General features: G+C 43.4%; 1 protein-coding gene across 2 annotated transcripts; it reads left to right on the plus strand.

The window, feature by feature from the left end:
• The first annotated feature begins 990 nt into the window (after window positions 1–990).
• Window positions 991–15,857, plus strand: LOC146716512 (protein NLRC3-like). 2 transcript variants are annotated; one of them, XM_085452547.1, is made up of 7 exons: window positions 991–1,120; window positions 1,205–1,303; window positions 1,462–1,560; window positions 2,320–2,421; window positions 10,909–10,987; window positions 11,385–11,613; window positions 11,755–13,550. In XM_085452547.1, exons 1-7 carry the CDS (start codon window positions 1,032–1,034, stop codon window positions 13,548–13,550), a joined length of 2,493 nt encoding a protein of 830 aa, XP_085308673.1. In that variant the 5' UTR covers window positions 991–1,031. The 2 variants fall into 2 exon arrangements, with proteins under 2 accessions (XP_085308673.1, XP_085308671.1); XM_085452545.1 differs by lacking the exons at window positions 991–1,120; window positions 1,205–1,303; window positions 1,462–1,560; window positions 2,320–2,421; window positions 10,909–10,987 and adding an exon at window positions 15,662–15,857 and having other exon boundaries at window positions 11,390–11,613; window positions 11,755–13,546.
• The last annotated feature ends 1,472 nt before the right edge of the window (window positions 15,858–17,329 follow it).

A 17,329-nucleotide genomic window follows, 5' to 3' on the forward strand; every position in this document is an offset into this window, starting at 1 on the left:
ACTTTTCTGTGTCACCATCAGAGCTTCTGCACAGTGTTTCTGGGGCAGATAACATTGCAGCATTATGGAGACAAAAAGAAAAGCGTCTGGACTTCTTTAAGTTAAACTTAAAGAAATCCAGACGCTTTTCTTGGACTGTTGGTTTCAGTGTTGAGTCTCATTCACACACTCCCTCAGACTCTTCACACACACTGATTTGCTGACATAAACACACTCCTGTGTGCTTCACACACACACTGAGGACCATCTACAGACTGTGAGCTCCGTCTTCTTTGTCTTTGGAGCCGAACTCTGACAAAGTTAGGAACAAAACTTTCTCCAGCGTGTGAACTTTCCTCCTAGACTCAGTCTGAGCAGTCAGACCACATATTTCTAAAGCAGCACATGAAGGTGTGGCTCACACACACACAGGTGAAGGAAACAGCTGCAGTATTAAAAACTGCTTCACTGTCTACAAATATATGAACTGAATGTTTCTTTCAGGCTGTAAAAACCTTATTTATCCTCCATTACAGTCCTGCATTCAGAGCATTACTTCTGTTATATTAGTACATGTATTTTATTCTGATGAACACATGAAACTCTGAGCTGGATTGAATCCATTGAATCAGAGTCCAGGACTCAGACTAAACACACTGAATGTGTCCTGAGCTCGGCCGCTGTTCCACAGTAACTGCTGTCAGAGTCACTGTTACTGAGTTAGCTTAGCTAGCAGAGCAGCTAGCAGTTAGAGTATGAACTCTGTAAGCAGTCAGCTCGGTCCTGGACATGGTTACTGACATAAAGCTGCTCTCTGCAGCCATGTTTGACCTGCTGCTTTGTAGGACTACAGTAATGGAGGATTTGGAGGCTGAACTGGGCTCTGTGACACTTTTCGTAGTGAACTGATGAAAGCTGCGTCTCAGATGGATGTTAGTCCAACACATCAGACACGACCTCTGCAGCTCTCAGTTGATGTGCACATGAATGATTTGTGTTTCCTCTGCAGGTGAAGGTAGAAAGTGTGTGTGAGCTGATGTGAATTGAGCAGCATGGATCAGTGTGAGGACAGAGAGGAGGGAGTCCCTCCCTCTAAAAGCACTCTGTGTGGGGAACATGAGAGCCAGACCAAAGCTCAGAGGTGAGATGACCATCTCTAACTGTCCATGACTCTTCTCCATGTCACAGCTCAGCACTCACATCACTGCTCCATCATTATTCACAGGAACCAGCCTGGACCTCCACCCAGAAGTGTGTCCTCTAAGAGCAAACGGGTGAAGCATTTCTTTCATAATTTAGGGCAAAAAAAGTCATCTGACAAAAAGTAAGTTCATGTCAGTGTTAAAATGTTTGAAATTTTAATCAGCTTTTTACTATTTAACGATTTAAATAATAAACTATTTACATAGTTTGTTTATACTTTTTATGTAATGTATTGGACACATTGGATGTGACACATGTTTCATGTTCACTTACTTTTAGCATCAATCAGAAACCATCCAGCTCTGTGTCCTTAAAGAGTGACCGGTCCAATCGTCGAGGCATTGATTTTAAATCCCAGCCTGTGTCTGCTGCAGAGAGGTGAGCTGTTAGTAACAAGAACTCTCTGATTTAAATGATTTTGATGTTTCCTGGTTTCTAAAATGCATCTCTGTAGCAGAGCAGTGTCTCCAAGGACACACAGGCTCAGCTGTAACTGTCAGTTTATCTGGTTTAAGACACATTTGGACTCAATTGGCTGTTTTTAACTATGTATTTTAATCAGAGGTGTAAATCTAGACCTCACACATCTGGATCCTAAACTATGATAGAAACAGCTGCTAGCAGTGGGTAGTTTGACTTTGATACGCTGCTCTAGAAAGCAAACAAAGGTTTGTGCAGCTCCTCTTCAGAAAAGTGTTCAGAGAGCAGCTGCTGTATTAGACAAAGGCTCGTCGTGTGAGCCCAGATGTGTGTAACAGCTGGATGAAGGAGAACCATCACAGTCGCGTCTCCATCCCGCCTTTATTAATGAACTTCCTGTTGCTTGCAGATGACAGGAACACAAAGTGTTTGTGCCACGTGATGCTACAGGATTTGTTAACGTGTCCATGATGGTAACATCTCCTCGTCTAACTGCAAACACATGAGCGCTCCTAACGGCAGCTATCACAGCCACACAGACTGTGTCTCACTGTTGCATTCAGGGACATTTGTTTTCCTGTAAAAAGCTGAACTCTAATCTAAGAGGACTGTTACTGACAGGAAACAGCTGCATTATCTGCAGTCTGTGTGATCACAGCTGCTTCAATCACTTTATCAGAGAATTGATCATTGAATAAAACATGTTTGTGTCTGCAGAGGTCAGAGGTCACAGTCTGCAGGATCCAGCTGTCCGTCTGTGAGGAGTGACTGGTCCAAAGTTCACCCTCCAGACTTCAGTGCTGAACCTGGACCAACGAGGTCAGAGAACTGTGATGACTCCTTTACATGTTTGTGTTTTCCTGGATAAATATGACCAAAGATTCATTAAAAAGATAAAAATATTAGACTTTGTCCTGTAGCGCTGTGTGGCAGGCAGGATTGGACCCAAACACAACAGGATGAAGTCAAAGAGGCAGCTTTATTTCAGCTGTGAACATGCAAACAGCAGAAATAAGAAAACATAACTGTAGGTTTGCAGTGAATGAAGCCTCAGCTCGACGCTCCACTTTGTCCCTCTTTTCCTTCTCCAAACAGCCACATCAGGAGTCTTTGATGGAGTTTTAAAATATTTAATTACAAATGTCCAAAGATGGGTTCAGGATACCTGAATCCACAGTTATTAAAGCTCAAATAGTTCACAGGGTTTGGACTTTGTTAGGTGACGAGAGAACATCAAAGTGTTTTTTATCTTTAAACAGTATTTTTATCACTTCAGTTGCTCTCACAGCCCTGTTTGTTATTTTACCAGAGCTCTTATGTTTCACTCGGTGCTCCCACCAAACACCTTGGAGGACACATTACAGGGAGTGCAGAATTATTAGGCAAGTTGTATTTTTGAGGAATAATGTTATTATTGAACAACAACCATGTTCTCAATGAACCCAAAAAACTCATTAATGTCAAAGCTGAATGTTTTTGGAAGTAGTTTTTAGTTTGTTTTTAGTTTGAGCTATTTTAGGGGGATATCTGTGTGTGCAGGTGACTATTACTGTGCATAATTATTAGGCAACTTAACAAAAAACAAATATATACCCATTTCAATTATTTATTTTTACCAGTGAAACCAATATAACATCTCCACATTCACAAATATACATTTCTGACATTCAAAAACAAAACAAAAACAAATCAGCGACCAATATAGCCACCTTTCTTTGCAAGGACACTCAAAAGCCTGCCATCCATGGGTTCTGTCAGTGTTTTGATCTGTTCACCATCAACATTGCGTGCAGCAGCAACCACAGCCTCCCAGACACTGTTCAGAGAGGTGTACTGTTTTCCCTCCTTGTAAATCTCACATTTGATGATGGACCACAGGTTCTCAATGGGGTTCAGATCAGGTGAACAAGGTGGCCATGTCATTAGTTTTTCTTCTTTTATACCCTTTCTTGCCAGCCACGCTGTGGAGTACTTGGACGCGTGTGATGGAGCATTGTCCTGCATGAAAATCATGTTTTTCTTGAAGGATGCAGACTTCTTCCTGTACCACTGCTTGAAGAAGGTGTCTTTGAGAAACTGGCAGTAGGACTGGGAGTTGAGCTTGACTCCATCCTCAACCCGAAAAGGCCCCACAAGCTCATCTTTGATGATACCAGCCCAAACCAGTACTCCACCTCCACCTTGCTGGCGTCTGAGTCGGACTGGAGCTCTCTGCCCTTTACCAATCCAGCCACGGGCCCATCCATCTGGCCCATCAAGACTCACTCTCATTTCATCAGTCCATAAAACCTTAGAAAAACCAGTCTTGAGATATTTCTTGGCCCAGTCTTGACGTTTCAGCTTGTGTGTCTTGTTCAGTGGTGGTCGTCTTTCAGCCTTTCTTACCTTGGCCATGTCTCCGAGTATTGCACACCTTGTGCTTTTGGGCACTCCAGTGATGTTGCAGCTCTGAAATATGGCCAAACTGGTGGCAAGTGGCATCTTGGCAGCTGCACGCTTGACTTTTCTCAGTTCATGGGCAGTTATTTTGCGCCTTGGTTTTTCCACACGCTTCTTGCGACCCTGTTGACTATTTTGAATGAAACGCTTGATTGTTCGATGATCACGCTTCAGAAGCTTTGCAATTTTGAGACTGCTGCATCCCTCTGCAAGATATCTCACTATTTTTGACTTTTCTGAGCCTGTCAAGTCCTTCTTTTGACCCATTTTGCCAAAGGAAAGGACGTTACCTAATAATTATGCACACCTGATATAGGGTGTTGATGTCATTAGACCACACCCCTTCTCATTACAGAGATGCACATCACCTAATATGCTTGATTGGTAGTAGGCTTTCGAGCCTATACAGCTTGGAGTAAGACAACATGCATGAAGAGGATGATGTGGACAAAATACTCATTTGCCTAATAATTCTGCTCTCCCTGTAGTGTGATTTAGATTTCATTGGTGTAAACACCAGTCACACAAGCTAACCCATGGAGGCAGCAGCAGGCTTTGTGTTTGGTCTGTTGGCTTAAACTAAGAGAGTTTAGTTTGTTAGCACAAAGAGCTGTCAGCTAAAGCCCCGAATGCACTTTGAATACAGACGAACTGAGAAAAACACTTTAAATACAGCAAACAGTCAAACTGACCACATGTTTTTCTGCTGATCATCCACAGCAGTACGTTTAGCATTCATGCTAGCAGCAGGCTATGACTGTCCACTCAGCACCAACACAGGTAGGAGTGAGCAGTGATGAAGCAGGACTGTGGGCAAGTTTGAGCTACAATCCTATTGGCTTCTCAGTTTCTCCAAAGAAAAGGGGAAAAATTCTTGGTGTTGTGAAGATGTGAGTTGGTCTTGTTGTCGTGGGGCTGGAAGGATGCTGGCAGTGAGAGGCTTTTCATACAGTGTTCAGTAACAGAATGAGAAGAAAGCCACTGCACATGAAACAAGGTGCTCGTAGTGTTTGTTTACTGTGTTTGTGCCACAATGTCAGATCAGTTGTAGATTCACATGCAGACTTGTCCAGTGAAACCAGTGCAAGTACTGCAGTACAGAGCAAAGACTAAGCAAGGGTGTTATTGTAAACTTTAACAAAAGACTGTTATGTGACAAAGAGTAAGTACATTATTTTTATGAGATTGTTCATCATGTCTTTAATTTAATATTTCCAGTTTTTCCTTCCTGTCTCATGAAGCTGTTACATTTATTGTTTTTCTTTTAGGATCAATAAGAGGCCAGAATCTCCTGGACCTGAACCCAGCTGTGTTTCCTTAAAGAGCAACGAGTCGAAGGGTTTTGGTGTATACTTTAAAGGCTGTTCTTCTGCTGCTGAGAGGTAATCTGTGTCTAGATGTTGTTCCTGACTCTGTATTTCTGAATAAATCCTCATGTTTAATATCAGCTCAGCTCTTTTTCACACATTTCTATGTTGGTATGTGAAGCGGTGTGTGTTGGAGTGTTTCCACAAACACAGCAGTCAGAGTGGAAAGAGTGGATGTTGTAGGAGGTGTTTGTGTAGTGAAGAGGCTGAGTGTCTGTAGGACTCCAGCTGCTCCAGCAGGTGTCTCCTTTGTGCTTTGCTTCAAACACAGTGTAGGGAGGAGCTTCCACTCAGGTGTTTCAGGTGTTGCTGGATGGAGGAGGACAAATAGTTTTTCCCTTCAGTGACACTTCAGCAGCTCAATGTTCTGGGAGATGTTTGTCTTTATGAAGGTTTATGGATTCTTGTTCTTACTTTGGTGAAACTGAGCAATACATTTTCCATCTAACATTTAAAGTAAATTTCCAGGTGAATAAAAGATCTGCAGCTGCAGCCTCTGTGATGTTTCACAGTCTGAAAGTAACAAATTCAACCAGAGTTCAAACAAAGGCTTAATATACGTGTGTGTTTGATATAATGGCAACAAGTACAAACAGGTGTTCTTACAGGTCTTAATCACAGAGGTCTGATAAGTCTGGTGACTTTCACACTCAGCAATTTTGCTGCCTTTTATTTTATATTGGCCTTTTTAAAGCCCTTCAAAGTCTCCCACATTCATACAGAGCTTTTAACACCAAACTCCTTTACAGTCCTTCTCCTCTCACACACGATCACACGACTGATTTGTCTGCAGCAGCTGTGTTACTGCTAGTATTTTATTATGTGTGTAATCTCCTCATATTGTTCCTGTGGTTTAGTTTGACTTCCTTCTGCAAACTCAGCTGCTCTGTTGCTGATACACGTCTCCATGAATATGATTGATCAGATGCTGCCAACACCATGTGTTTCATGTGAGCGCTCAGCTGAAACCCTGGGTTGACTTATCGAGTTAATAACAAGCTTCACGTGACTGTGAATGCTAAAGTGAATCCAGATAAAGGAAAGAGACCCTGCTAATGTTGGACTCACTTCTTAGTGTAGATCCCAGGAGGAAGTTCAACATAGCCATTCTTTGTGCTAGCTCGACCAAACCTGAGACCACAGTGCAGGATAATGATCATCATCTGTCTCTGTCAAGGACATTTAAAATCCACAAATAACAAACATAATTATATTTGATCATTAAAAATATGTTTTCAATTAAAAAAGCATGAGCACACTGGTGGATTACAGAAACATGAAAACTCGTTAACAGTAAAGTTAATTTAGACGTAAACAAAGTGTCAAACATACTTAAGTAGAAGGACTGATGTTTGTGTTAAAATACCCTCTTAAAGCTGAAATACTGATTCAGCTTCTTTACTCAAGTAAAGGTAAAAGAGTCCAGGCTCTGAAATGTACTCACAGTATTAAAGTAAAAACTCCATCTTTGAAGGAAATTTCTGCCAGTTTTTGTGCAAAGTTACCTGAATTTCTACCTCCAACATTAATATGAGAAAATTATCTGAACTTTTATTCTAATGAATTTAATCAGCTTGAACATTTTGTAGCACAAAAGTAGAAAAAACCCAAAGGGAATCAAAAATAGCTCCGTTTGCTGTTGCCTGCATTGTAGATGGGCGGCTTTGCCTCAACACCTAAACAGGAAAATGAGTTTAGTCAAGTATTAAAGTGGGATTGAAGAGGTGAGGAAACCAGAGATCAGGTGTTGTGGTGCAGCATTAAGATAAGATGGGGCCTGATTATTTAAGACCTTGTATGTGAGGAGCAGCCAATGAAGGGAAGCCAAAACAGGAGAAATCTGCTCTCTTTCTAGTCCCTGTCAGGACTCTTGCTGCAGCATTTTGGATTAGCTGAAGGCTTTTCAGGGAGTTTTTAGGACATCCTGATAATAATGAATTACAGTCGTCCAGCCTTGGAAGTAATAAATGCATGAACTAGTTTTTCAGCGTCACTCTTTTTAGCATTTTTTAACAACAAGCTTCTATCTATTAGGGCTCTTGTCTCGCCGACTGCTGCCTCAGATCAGAGTCTTTCTCCTGTGTGCTCAGCTGTCTTAGAGCAGTTTGATCCTGTCTCCCTTAATGACTTGACTGCGGTAGTTCGTAACCTAAGATCATCACACTGCCCCTCTGATTGTCGCCCCCCAACTACTCTTTCAAGGATTGTCAGGTTGGAGATCGGCCTATAATTAGCTAAGACAGCTGGGTCTAGGGATGCTTTTTAAGTAAAGGTTTAACTACAGCCAGCTAGGGATGGGTACCGTTTAGATTTGAAAACCTGCTAAATCAGAATCAGTTGCTGATGACGGCTTTTTTCTTTTCCATCAATCACGTATAATCTTAACTCAAAGTGAACATAGACTTGATTGCTCAGATCAGCCAATTCAAAATGCTAATTCAATCAACTCTGAGTTCATGGCTAGACTCAGTTTGTTGGCCCTGCACCTTAAAACTATTCCCTGTTTGTCTCTCGTGTTTTTTGGATATTGTTTTCACATTGTTACACCCCGGCCTAGGCAACCGGGGTGCAACGCAGGAAAATAAAAATAAGGAAAATAAAAATAAGGTAAAAACACACGAGAAAAAACTAATACGGGTTTCCACAAAAATCATCCCAAAACGAAAGTATCGACCACTATTTTCTTTAAAGCAAAATATGATATTTATTTACATCGCAACACAAGGCGCCAAACTATTTACAACGGGGGGGAAGAAGATCGCGAACATGACATACTGAAACACAAGGCTTAAATACATAGAAGGAGCAATCAGGGAATGGACCACAGGAGGGAAACACAGCTGGGGCAAATTAGACCTGACGAGACAAGGAAAATGTAAACTGAACACACTAAGATAACACAGACTTTCAAAGTAAAGTAGGAAACACATAACAGTCACGCAAAAACAACACATTACCAACGCCAAATCGTCAATCCCGGAGGAGCACCTAGACACTCAAATCCACACACAATTACGGTCACAGTCGTAACACCCCCTTACCCAAGAATTAACATTAACCCCAAAATGTTTAATTCAAGGAGACAGTGCTCTAGACAGGGTGTCAGCCAATACGTTATCCTTCCCTTTCTAGTAACTGATCTCCAAGTTAAAATCTTGCAACAACAAGGACCAGCGCATAAGTCTTTGATTGGAGTTGCACATTTGGGAAAGGAACACCAGTGGGTTGCGATCGGCAAACACCCGCACAGGCAGCACACCCGACCCAGCACAGACCCAACATACCCCCCACCCAAAAAAACAAACATTTAAAACATACAACCCCAACGAAAAATGTTTGTTCCATGTCCAGCCCATACGGCACCGGCCACCGTCCCGCAGGCGACGCTGATGACTGGACGGGTCCTCCAGTGGAAACGGAAAACCGGAGCGGGCCCTCGGACCCTCCAGCGAAGACAGACGAGCAGCTCACTAGCTGCAAAAACAGACACGCAGCCCACCAGCTGCACACACGGACACGCAGCCCACCAGCTGCAGAAGGCTGGAGCGGTCCCTCGGATCCTCCAGCGAAGACAAACGAAGCTGATGAAGGCTGGAGCGGTCCCTCGGACACTCCAGCGAAGGTGGATGAAGGCTGGAGCGGTCCCACGGACCCTCCAGCAGACGACGAAGGCTGGGGCGGTCCCTCGGATCCTCCAGCGAAGGCAAATGAAGACTGAAGCGGTCCCACGGACCCTCCAGCGGAGGCAGATGAAACTGATGGAGGCTGGAGCGGTCCCCCTGACCCTCCAGCAGACGACGAAGGCTGAGGCGGTCCCTCGGACGCTCCAGCGACGGCGGATGAAGGCTGGAGCGGACCCCGGGCCCTCCAGCGAAGACAGACGGAGGCTGAAGCGGTCCCTCCCTCGGACCCTCCAGCAACGGCGAACGGCTGAAGCGGCCCTCGGACCCCACAGTGATTGGACGAGCCCCCATATGTTACACCCCGGCCTAGGCAACCGGGGTGCAACGCAGGAAAATAAAAATAAGGAAAATAAAAATAAGGTAAAAACACACGAGAAAAAACTAATACGGGTTTCCACAAAAATCATCCCAAAACGAAAGTATCGACCACTATTTTCTTTAAAGCAAAATATGATATTTATTTACATCACAACACAAGGCGCCAAACTATTTACAACGGGGGGGAAGAAGATCGCGAACATGACATACTGAAACACAAGGCTTAAATACATAGAAGGAGCAATCAGGGAATGGACCACAGGAGGGAAACACAGCTGGGGCAAATTAGACCTGACGAGACAAGGAAAATGTAAACTGAACACACTAAGATAACACAGACTTTCAAAGTAAAGTAGGAAACACATAACAGTCACGCAAAAACAACACATTACCAACGCCAAATCGTCAATCCCGGAGGAGCACCTAGACACTCAAATCCACACACAATTACGGTCACAGTCGTAACAACATCTTATGTCACAGCTAGCGGGGCGAGCCATGTTGAATTTAATAAAGGACCCAAGATGCCGACACTGCTGTGAAGTGAGTGAGCTTTATTGAAACGGTGAAGTGCAGTGGAGATGGCCTGTGCAGAAGCTAAGATAACCTCTACTGAAAAAACTACAAAACTAACCTGAAACCTTAAACGGAGACACGGGGAGACAACACAGACGAACCAGCAACAAGCAGGAGAAAACAAAGGGCTCATATACACAAAAGAGCCATCAGGGAATGAGAAAAGGGAGACACAGCAGGATTCATTGGACATAACCAGACAAGGGGAAGCAAAAGTAGACACACTAACATAGGACATGGCACTGTCAAAATAAAACAGGAAGTGAACACAGAGACACAATACTAACACAGTACAGAGGGAACACAGAAACCAAAACCTCAGAACTAGAAAATCTTAATCAGAATGAAATTGTAACAAAAGACAATAACAATCAAAACAAAACCACTGAGTCCACAGACTCGGGACATACATCGGCTCAAACTGTGGTCATAAATATTTTGTACTTGTAAATCAGACTGTGTAGTTTTGAACTGAGTTTTGTAACATTGTGAAACAAAATATCTGGAAAGTTCATGTTTTTGCGTTCATTGATTTGTGTGTGTAAAAATGTAAAAATGTAATAAATGTAAGAAACATTAGAACTACTTTTGCTGACACAAAGTTTGGCGAGCACTGCAAGTTGTCCCTTTAAACCAGTCACTGATATAAAGAGAGCACCTTGTTCCAGGGCATCTGAGCATGGAGGGAAAGCTTTATGCAGGAGATGGTAAGAGCTGTTGGGACTAAAGAAACTGAGCAGAAAACTACAGACATCTGGAAACTGAGTTGTTAATTCTCAGTGGGATCAGCAGGACTAGCAAAGCTCCACCATGACAGTCATCTGATTGACTGAACCCATCCAAACATCACTTCATGGACCTTTAGCTTGTGTCTGTGTGTGGACAGACATAACATGAGCTAATTATACATTACTCCTCCACAGAGTGGACCAGCAGAGAGCAGAGGTTTCCACTGGTCAGTCTGCACAGCAACATCAAACACACCTGGACTCTGTGGTTATGGTTTGTAGTACTACGTTTACATTTGTTCTTTTCAGTCACCTCTATGCTGCACTTTGTGGACCAGAGGATTGTCAGTGTGTCCAACATAAGTCAGAGTTTGGGCTCCATGATTTCAGTCAGATTGGGGTGACTGTAGCTCAGGAGGGGAGCAGGTCAGCTACTAGTTAGGTTTGTGAATCAAACCCTGGCTGGCAAATGTACTGGGTAACGTACTAAACCCAAGCTGCCCTCTGATGCATCCATCAGAGTGTGAAAGAAAGTATTTAAGCATAGAACAATGTGCTTGGTTGAATGAGGCATGTTGTATAAAAAGCTTTGTGTGCACAGAGTATCAAAGAGAGCTATATAAGAACCAGTTCATTTACCACTGGGTAATTCATATAGTTTTCTTTTCCAGCGGCTGGAGGACAACATCACCATGTTTGTGAAGAACGAGCTGAAGAAGATCCAGAAGCTTCTGAGTCCAGATCACCCAGAAACTTTAAAGAGCCAGATGGAGGATGAGGAGATGTTTGAAGGAGAGGATGAAGATGAAAGAAAGAGCTGCAGAGAAGCATTTCTGAAGATCACACTCCACTTCTTGAGGAGACTTAAGCAGCATGAGATGGCTGACCATCTGCAGAGCAGTAAGAGAATTTCTCTAAAGACTGAATATTGATCTTTCCTAATAGCTCAAGAAATGGACCAATAGACATTCATCCTTTCAGGGTACTGAAAGGCTATGATATTTATTATATAATATTTTTTTCTGAATTTCTTACCTTCAGAAATATTTGCTCCACTCTGTAAACGAGAACTTAAAGCCCAACTGAAGAAGAAGTTCCAGTGTGTGTTTGAGGGCATCGCTAAAGCAGGAAGCCCAACCCTCCTGAATCAGATCTACACAGAGCTCTACATCACAGAGGGAGGGACTGCAGAGGTCAATGATGAACATGAGGTCAGACAGATTGAAACAGCATCCAGGAAACCAGACAGACCAGAAACAACAATCAGACAAGAAGACATCTTTAAAGCCTCACCAGGAAGAGACGAACCAATCAGAACAGTGCTGACAAAGGGAGTGGCTGGCATTGGGAAAACAGTCTTAACACAGAAATACAGCCTGGACTGGGCTGAAGACAAAGCCAACCAGGACATCCAGTTCATATTTCCATTCACTTTCAGAGAGCTGAATGTGCTGAAAGAGGAAAAGTTCAGCTTGGTGGAACTTGTTCATCACTTCTTTAATCAAACTAACGAATCAGGAATCTGCAGGCTTGAAGACTTCCAGGTTGTGTTCATACTTGATGGTCTGGATGAGTGTCGACTTAATTTGGACTTCCACAAAACTAAAATCCTGACTGAAACCAGAAAGTCCACCTCATTGGATGAGCTGCTGACAAACCTCATCAGAGGGAACCTGCTCCCTTCTGCTCGCCTTTGGATAACAACACGACCTGCAGCAGCCAATCAGATCCCTCCTCAGTGTGTCGACATGGTGACAGAGGTCAGAGGGTTCACTGACCCACAGAAGGAGGAGTACTTCAGGAAGAGATTCAGAGATGAGGAGCAGGCCAGCAGGATCATCTCCCACATCAAGAAAGCTCGAAGCCTCCACATCATGTGTCACATCCCAGTCTTCTGCTGGATCACTGCTACAGTTCTGGAGGATGTGCTGGAAACCAGAGAGGGAGGAGAGCTGCCCAACACCCTGACTGAGATGTACATCCACTTCCTGGTGGTTCAGGCCAAAGTCAAGAGGATCAAATATGATGGAGGAGCTGAGACAGATCCACACTGGAGTCCAGAGAGCAGGAAGATGATTGAGTCACTGGGAAAACTGGCTTTTGATCAGCTGCAGAAAGGAAACCTGATCTTCTATGAACCAGACCTGACAGAGTGTGGCATCGATATCAGAGCAGCCTCAGTGTACTCAGGAGTGTTCACACAGATCTTTAAAGAGGAGAAACAACTGTACCAGAACAAGGTGTTCTGCTTTGTTCATCTCAGTGTTCAGGAGTTTCTGGCTGCTCTTCATGTCCACCTGACCTTCATCAACTCTGGACTCAATCTGCTGGAAGAGCAAGAAACAACTTGGAAGGTGTTTCAAACAAGAAAATCTTCAAAGAAATACTTCTACCAGTGTGCTGTGGACAAGGCCTTACAGAGACCCAATGGACACCTGGACTTGTTCCTTCGTTTTCTCTTGGGTCTGAAGACTAATCAAACTCGTTTGCAAGGCCTGATGACACAAACAGGAAGTAGCTCAAAGACCAATCAAGAAGCAGTTCAGTACATCAAGAAGAAGCTCAGTGAGAATCTGTCTGCAGAGAAAAGCATCAATCTGTTTCACTGTCTGAATGAACTGAATGATCGTTCTCTAGTGGAGGAGATCCAACAGTCCCTGAGTTCAGGACGTCTCTCCACAGATGAACTGTCTCCTGCTCAGTGGTCAGCTCTGGTCTTCATCTTACTGTCATCAGAAAAAGATCTGGATGTGTTTGACCTGAATAAATACTCTGCTTCAGAGGAGGCTCTTCTGAGGCTGCTGCCAGTGGTCAAAGCCTCTAAAAAAGCTCTGTAAGTTATAAAGTTTTTATTATTTAATTTGGTTGGTATGTTATGGAAAACACACTGCCATGAACCTCTGTTTTGTTTTTGTCAAAATCACTGTAATATAATCACTGTACCTTTATATACATGTGACTTGTATTAATGCTGCTGCCCTCTTGTGGCTAAAGTGTAATTATGTTATTGTTATTAGGGAGGATTTGAGAGTAAGGCTACGTTCACACTGCAGGCGAAAGCGCATCAAATCAGATTTTTCTGACCTTTATAAATCTGACTTTTTTGACCCTATGCGACCCATATCCGATCATGCTATGACAGTGTGAACGTCGCGAATCCGATATTTTCAAATCCGACCTGGGTCACTTTCGTATGTGGTACTGAATCCGATACATATCCGATGTTTTAGAAAGCGACTGCTGTTTGAACGGTCATGTCGCATTAAATCCGTCTTTTACGTCACCAACACAAGACAGACGCCAATTATCAGCGCCCGATAAGACATCGCGAACGCTTCCTGGCCATCCCGTGTAGATGTCAGTGAAACTGTTGGGAAGACAACGTTGGAGAAACGTGAACATTTTATTTGTACTGTATAATCTACAGATTCTGAGAGAAATCTGCAGCTATCCTTTGAAGCACCGCTCCTCTAAAACAGCAATAAGGATCATTATTAGGTTATCTACATTATTATGTAAATAACAAAATAACTTAAAGCAAAAATTGGGAAACGTAAAGTCCGAAGTCTTCATATTAAGGGTCATCTGTCAAACAATATTCTTTGCTCTGGGTCTAAACAGAGCGCGTTGTGTGTGAAGTCTTCTTTTGCGCATGCAAATGCACAAATGCGTCCTTCATTTCCCCGAATTTGAAGGATTCGTCGGGTGTGTCCTTCGTGGCCCACCATATCCCAGAATTCATAGCGCGGCCCAGCCAAATTTCAGCTGCCAACAATGGCGGCAGCTACTAAGTTTTCAAATTACTCTTATTAATCTTTCTGGGTCACAAAATAAACTTTTAACATATTTTCAGGCGAGAAAGTAGCTGTGTAAACTTCAAATATCTGCTTGGTTTATCAAGACATCGCATATTTGCAAAAGTGTGCCGACGTTTTCGGAGACGTCTGTTCCCCACCCGCTCGCTAGCAAGCCGGGGGGTTCAATGGTCACTCCAGCCGGCGAGAGCAGCGGACGCCCGGCTTCATCGTTTTCAGACCCCTGCTCTTTCGCTACTCAGGTTAAACATGATATATAAGTCACTCGGATAACTTAAAAATGTAATTGTTTGCCTTTTTTCTGTGTTTTATTTGTTCCGGAGTAAATCGGTTTGGCTGAGATCAAAGTTCCTCCGGGATTTTCACACTGCTGAATAAACGTTAAACAGGAAACTGATTAAACAGAAGTGTGAGACGGTCGAGAATTTACGCCAGTGTCCTGTTATATTTTAGATAGCAAGGAGCAGACGGCCAAGTTTATTAAACTCCACCGACACAGCGGTGACGCAAATCTGAAGGCTAGACCGTCCCATTTCACAGCCTCGCACTTCCAGCCTTTTCGGTCTTTGAAGGACCCGGCCCACGTAGACCGCGAATACCGGGTCCTCCGAAGGATGCAGCCGACGTTTTGGGACAAAGCTAGTGTGCGATGTTCTTTCAGTGTTGCACTTTGTAGACGGTCCCTGAGCACTGGTCTCACAGCCAGCTGCACATAGAGACCAGTGTTGTTAGTCCAGGTCAGAAGATGACTTGTTGGAATGAAAATGAGCTTGTAGTTTGTCTGCTTTAATAATGTGACTGGAAAAAGGTGTTGGACTTCAAATATGTCCATTTCTTTCACACTTCACCTTTAAAAGTGAAGCCTTGTGGTTCCTGGAAGGAAAAACACGACTTTTTCAAGTCTTTGTCCTGTTTTTATGATAAATGTACGACTTTAATGTGAAACATTCAGAGTTTTTTCTCTTGCTGTGTTTGTTTGAAGCTGCTTCCTGTTGGCTTCAGCTGTTTGGAGTTTCCATTTTCTAAACTTCTACATTCTGAACCTTCTTCAGCTCTGAACAGATGATGAAACACTGAATGATTTCAAGCTCACACTTTGTCTAATAAACTTACATCTTTCATTCTTTATACAGATTGATGGACTGTGGTTTGTCAGAGTTCAGCTGTGATTATCTGGCAGCAGCACTGAAGTCCAACCCCTCCCATCTGAGAGAGCTGGAGCTGAGTAGGAACAACAAGCTGCAGGATTCAGGAGTGAAGCATCTGTGTGGTTTCCTGGAGAGTCCAGGATGTGGACTTGAAACTCTGAGGTCAGTCAGCATGTTTTAGTTGTGCTGAGATGAATATGATGTGAAAGTTGTGCTGACACTAAACTGCAGACATCAGGCTGATATTATACTGATCCACACTGAGGATCTTCATGGTAAAGTCTGTTTTCTTCTTCTCTGGTTTAGTCCATTGACTGCAGCAGAACAATGTTCACATTTCAAACCTTCAAAGAAGAAGAAAAATCCTCCACTGGATAATTCACTGTGAAACTCTCAAACTCTTCATTCCACCTTAAAGTCTGTCTGACACTGAAATCCAAAGCAAAATGTGCGTTTGCTTTACAGACAGCAGTCCAACACAAACATACACACATCATCCAAAACACAGTCCAACATCCAAATCTCCTCCACTGCCAGCATGAATGATGGGAAAGAGAAGGAGGAACACTCTGACATTCAGGGTTAGAATGAGTTTCATGAAGCAGACTGTGAAGATCAAAGCTGCATTAGAAAGCTTACATGAATGAATGAGTGGACAGAAGTGGACAGAGATCATCTGAAGCACTTCAAAGGCTTTAAATCAGCACATTTCTCTTTATTCTTTATCAACTCTGTTAGTTTCTCTCAGTTTTCTGTGGAATGAAGCTAACAGCAGGCTAATAAGATGCTGACCAATAGGTTTCTATTAAAGGTTGTAATTTGTATATGAAAAAGTGCTTTGGCTCAGCAGGGATCAGCTTACAGGTAGAATACAGCTGCTGGATGGGATTAGCATGTCATAGCTATCTACCAAACTGCTAACTGGGGGATTTCAGGCCATCTATGGATCATTTTTGCTAACTGTTTATTCAGCTTAGGCTCACAGGGCTGCAGCCTGTGCCCTAGCTGTCATAGGGCAAGAGGCGTGGTCCACCTGCACAGGTGAGCAGTCCATCACAGGGCCAACAGAGAGAGACAGAGAAGCACTCTCTCACATCCACACCTACAGCCAATTTAGAAGCACCAATGAACCTAAGCAGCATTTCATTGGACTGTGGGAGAACATCCAACCTCCACAGAAAGGCCAACAAGCTTCAACCTACAACCTTCTTGCTTTAAGGCACTAGTGCGAACCACTTTTCCCCATTTCAGCCCAAATCCTGCATCTTCCTGTTTCTGACTCCAGGCCAGCTCCACTAACACTTTCTCATCAGACACTGCCACCTAGTGGAGGAAGTCTTAGTTCCATTTGAAGCTTCAGATTACAGTTAGTTCCTTTACAAAGAGGTGGAGGTGGTGGGGCCACAGCACCATCATCACTGAGTGCCATAGGACACTTAACCTTTGTTTCCATATGCTGGGAACTTCCTGTTGTTCCAAGGAGGACTGGAAAATGTGTGAAAATCTCCCAGTCAGTTCCTCACAGCACACTTCAATCATTTCCCTCCCACAGCATCAGGACCAGGGCTTTTTCACTCTTTGGTCCCACTAAGAGATTTCCACACAAACACCTCATCAGTGGGACTCTCAGAGCTACCAGCCCTTTGCTACAAT

Source organism: Copadichromis virginalis, linkage group LG3 (assembly GCF_057382275.1).
Source record: "Copadichromis virginalis isolate Kocher_CV1m ecotype Utaka linkage group LG3, C_Virginalis_male_GT1.1, whole genome shotgun sequence".
Lineage (NCBI taxonomy): Eukaryota > Metazoa > Chordata > Actinopteri > Cichliformes > Cichlidae > Copadichromis > Copadichromis virginalis.